The sequence below is a fragment of the Sinocyclocheilus anshuiensis genome, unplaced genomic scaffold (genome assembly GCF_001515605.1).
Source record: "Sinocyclocheilus anshuiensis isolate Anshui unplaced genomic scaffold, SAMN03320099.WGS_v1.1 scaffold437, whole genome shotgun sequence".
In the NCBI taxonomy this organism is placed as follows: domain Eukaryota; kingdom Metazoa; phylum Chordata; class Actinopteri; order Cypriniformes; family Cyprinidae; genus Sinocyclocheilus; species Sinocyclocheilus anshuiensis.
The window spans coordinates 2,325,427-2,329,568 of NW_015539902.1; the positions used below are offsets into that span (position 1 = coordinate 2,325,427).

General features: G+C 35.4%; 1 protein-coding gene across 1 annotated transcript in view; it reads left to right on the forward strand.

The window, feature by feature from the left end:
• LOC107686175 (cell wall protein DAN4-like) overlaps nucleotides 1-2,419 on the forward strand; it is a 16,915-nt gene extending 14,496 nt beyond the window's left edge. The window contains exons 31-33 of the mRNA XM_016483074.1: nucleotides 878-979; nucleotides 1,072-1,212; nucleotides 1,763-2,419. Coding sequence (XP_016338560.1) covers nucleotides 878-979; nucleotides 1,072-1,212; nucleotides 1,763-1,872 — 353 coding nt within the window. The 3' untranslated portion in view covers nucleotides 1,873-2,419. The remainder of the gene's footprint in view (nucleotides 1-877; nucleotides 980-1,071; nucleotides 1,213-1,762) is intronic.
• Nucleotides 2,420-4,142: the final 1,723 nt, after the last annotated feature.

Here is a 4,142-nt window from a genome sequence, read left to right on the forward strand (position 1 = left end):
TGGCGGCGGCAGCAACAATACTACAGTGAGAATAAAAGTTACGCCTTCTTTCTTTGCGTGAACATTTGGGCGGCGTTATGCAAATCTTCCCACCTAGTGAGGTAGATATGTGGGGGTGTGTTAGAACGAGCCGTTTTAGGTAGGTGTGGCTGACTCTGAATTTTTATAAAGAATATCTCTTTGGATTTGAGACTTTAGTCTTGCAACTTTACAGATCTTCTTTATGCACCAAGAGCTTGTAACACTCCAAAGAGAAAGGAAAAATTGAAATCGCATCATATGACCCCTTTAACATATTTGTGGGTCTCTGGCGAGCAAGTTATATATATTTTTTTACTACCATTCAAAAGTTTGGGATCAGTAAGATTTTTAAAAATGTTTTGCATTATCTTATTATTACAATTAAAAAAATATATATATTTAAAAATATAATTTATTCCTGTAATGGTAAAGCTGAATTTTCAGCATCCTTACGCCATGCTGAAGATCATCTCTTTTTGGTGCTCAAGTAACATTTAATGTACAGTGTTTAATGTTAATGTAGAATGTAAAAGTTTTTACTGTCACTTTTGATCAATGTCTTTGCAGAATAAATGTATTACATTAGAAATATATACATATTAATGACCTCAAATGTTTGAATGGTAGGGAATGAATGAATGAATGAATCCAGACTAGTGAACAGTAATAATTTTTAACACTGTCCATTTGTCAGGATTGTTGTGTTCAGGTGCTACTTAAATTAGTTTCACATTACGCAACCCACTGTGCCAGAGTTCCTTTGTGGAATCCGTAATATTATTGGGTGACACAGGTCAGGTTTATTTTTAGCATTCTGATGGACTGTTGATGCTAGAATGTATCTGTTCCCTTGCAGGATTCTTCATCTTTGTGTTCCATTGTGCCATGAAAGAAAACGTCAGACGACAATGGAGGACATACCTGTGTTGTGGCAGCCTGAGGATGGCAGAAAACTCAGGTAAGAGGCCTTTGTAAGTTCATGCAAATGACTGACTTGCTTTTATGTCATGTATTTATCTAATTACTGCCTTTCTTTCTTGTACGCAACAGAATGGAGTCGCACAGCAACTCAGAAGATAAACAAAGCCTCCAAGAAAAGAATGTTTTCATTCCGCTCGGCGAATTCTAACAATTCTAGCTCCTCTTTCCTGAACCATGACAGCTTGGCATCTGATACACCTATAGATGTTGGTGAGTATTACCTGCTAGACGGGCTGTTAATCAGCTTTCCGCATGTTTATAACCTGAAATTCCTATTTGAAACAGCAGGTGATGCTAACTGATCTTTAAATGGTAGCACAACCCTCTTCCACGTTCTCTTTTATTATTTATGTTTTAGTCACACACATTCAGCTTGATTTAAATTAGACAGAACAGAACCTATTATTAAAGGACTAGTTCACCCAAAAATGAAAAATTGCTGAAAATGTACTCACCCTCGGGCCATCCGAGATGTAGATGAGTTTCTTCATCAGAACTGTTTTGGAGAAATCTAACATTACATCACTTGCTCACCAATGCAGTGAATGGGTGCCGTCAGAACGAGAGTCCAAACAGCTGATAAAAACAGCAAATTTTCATTTTTGGGTGAACTATTCCTTTAATTAATTCAATTAAGTCAATTAAAACATCTTTTATACTTTTAAACATTTATAGTTGAATAATCAATATTTCTACACTGGCCAGATTAGGTCTATTGTGAAAGAAGTGCAAAATGTGAACTCTTTTTCTGTAATTGCAGGCAACCCGATGGACGACAGGACAATAACTGCAGCAGAAGAGCCCAGATCAGGTTCTGATGTGGTATTGAATGAGATCAACGACCAGTACCGAGGTCAGAGGTCATACTGAATGAACTGATCACAGCCGGCATGAGCATGTGTGCATGTATGTGTGTAGTATGGTCTAAAACTGTATTTCACTGCTATTTTAAATTTACATAAAGTATTGTGTGTTGTATATACAACAGAAATATTACTTCAAATGAAGCACTTTATTTAATGCAATTAAATAATGAAGCTACCACGACAATGCAAAACCTTTTTTTAACCACCACCAACAAAAAATATTTGATGGTTTAGGTTGCATCATTTTCTGTGAGTAGTTGGATAATTGTGCAATTGGAGCAAATTGGATAATGTATAAAATGAAATGATGTGCTTATATGGTTCAATGACTTGATTATTTTATATATCTGTATGAGTCTAGAACAGGGATGGGCAACTTTGATAGTGACGAGGGCCAGCATTTTTTCTCCTTTATACCAAGGGGTCAGATTACTAATCCATGTCCACACACCTTTTACACCATCTTACTCAATTTCCTTTGTATTGAAGGAAATGAAAGTATAACTAATGTCATTTGTTTTCAAAGATTTTATTAAGTATAAAACTTGTGCACGTTAGTGGTTTCCCCGGTAACCGCATTACACAAAGCTGACATGCAGCGCTCAAGTTTATTCAGTGAAATCGTAGCCTTTTGAAGTTTAATTGTCATATTAATCCATATAGCAATTCTTGTCTTTCCGTCCCCAAATACCTCTTATAATTTAGACTTTTGTACCATTTAAGAGTTTGCATGGCCTTAAATGTAAACAATTTAACTTTAAGGACCCGCGGAAACCCTAATAAGAACATAGTCCAGTGCAAACATTTCTGTCATGCATTTGGCAAAAAAACTTTTGTTGACTATGAATTTTACCTTTGAAATTTGAGGCAAGTGCAACTATGGCGTCCCCGTTGTTTGTGAGCAGTGGTGTGATGGCGATTTAAATAAAATACAGATTTCCAAACAATCCAAACATATGGGTATCCCCTTGAACTTGATAAAAAGATAATCTGTTTACCATCTTGACTTGAAAATACTGTTTTCATGGTCAGTTTTTCATTTAATATTTGCTAATGTTAATGAATGTTTACATAATGGCGCTTTTCCACTGCATGGTACGGCACGGTACGGCTCCGTACGGTTCACTTTTGGGGGGTTTTCCACTGGGTACAGTACCTGGTACCTGGTACTTTTTTTTGTACCACCTCGGTTGGGGTTCCAAGTCGGTTAGAGTGCACATCCTACTACGCTGAAATTAATAGGGGAGCGTCTGGAAACTATAGCAACCTCTCCTGGTTGGAGATAGTATTCAAATCATAAACTGAAAGCAATCTTTACCTGACTTGCTTTTCAAATGTTTTAAAATTGATCACCCGAGTCTAATATGATCCAGCGGGCCGTACTAAAAGACACTGCGGGCCCATCCCTGGTCTAGAACATTCAAAATCATGTATGTTGTCACATGTATTTTATTTTTGTATTTTCATAGATTTTCAAAGTAATAAAATGTACAACATAACAGTATAAAAAAGAAGAAGTACAAGTTGTAGAGTGCCTGGTAGTTTTCAAGTTTTGCTTCAATCTGCAACATACTGTAATCAAAACAAATGATGGTGAATAGTATTATGAAGGTTTTTTTGTTGCATGTTGCTTATATGGCAAGAGCTGTACAAAAGCTCCAATCTGATTGGCTGGATGCTATACAATTTCCATGAATCAGAGTGCACAGGTTTTTAAAAGTCCACCAGGACTTTTAAGAGTTATGTTTACAAGGAGAAAGGCTTCTACTGAAACATTTTTTTTTGAGGTTCATGGCATCAAATGTCTACAAGATGTTCAAGAGTTTTGTTTGAGGCAGTTAATAGCAAGTATATTCCTTTTTATTTCCTTTTGGACACATGCAAATCTGTCTATTCACACTTTTTCTTAACTGTAATGTTGCATACTGTTGTTTGGTGTTATGCTTTCACAGATTTCAGATCTTCCCACAACTATGTACAATACCATTCAAATACCTTTTTTTTTTAAAGAAATTAATACTTTTATTCATCAAGGATGCAATAAATTGATCAAAGAAAACAGTAAAGACATATTGTTGCCAAAGATTTCTATTTCAATTAAATGCTGTTGTTGCGAATGTACAGTTTCCACAAAAAATATTAAGCAGCACAGCTGTTTTCATCATTACTAATAAGAAATGTTTCTTGCGCATTAGATGTTTCTAACATTTAAAATATATTAAAATAGAAAACAATATTTCACATTATTACAGTTTTACTGTGTTTCTGAGCATA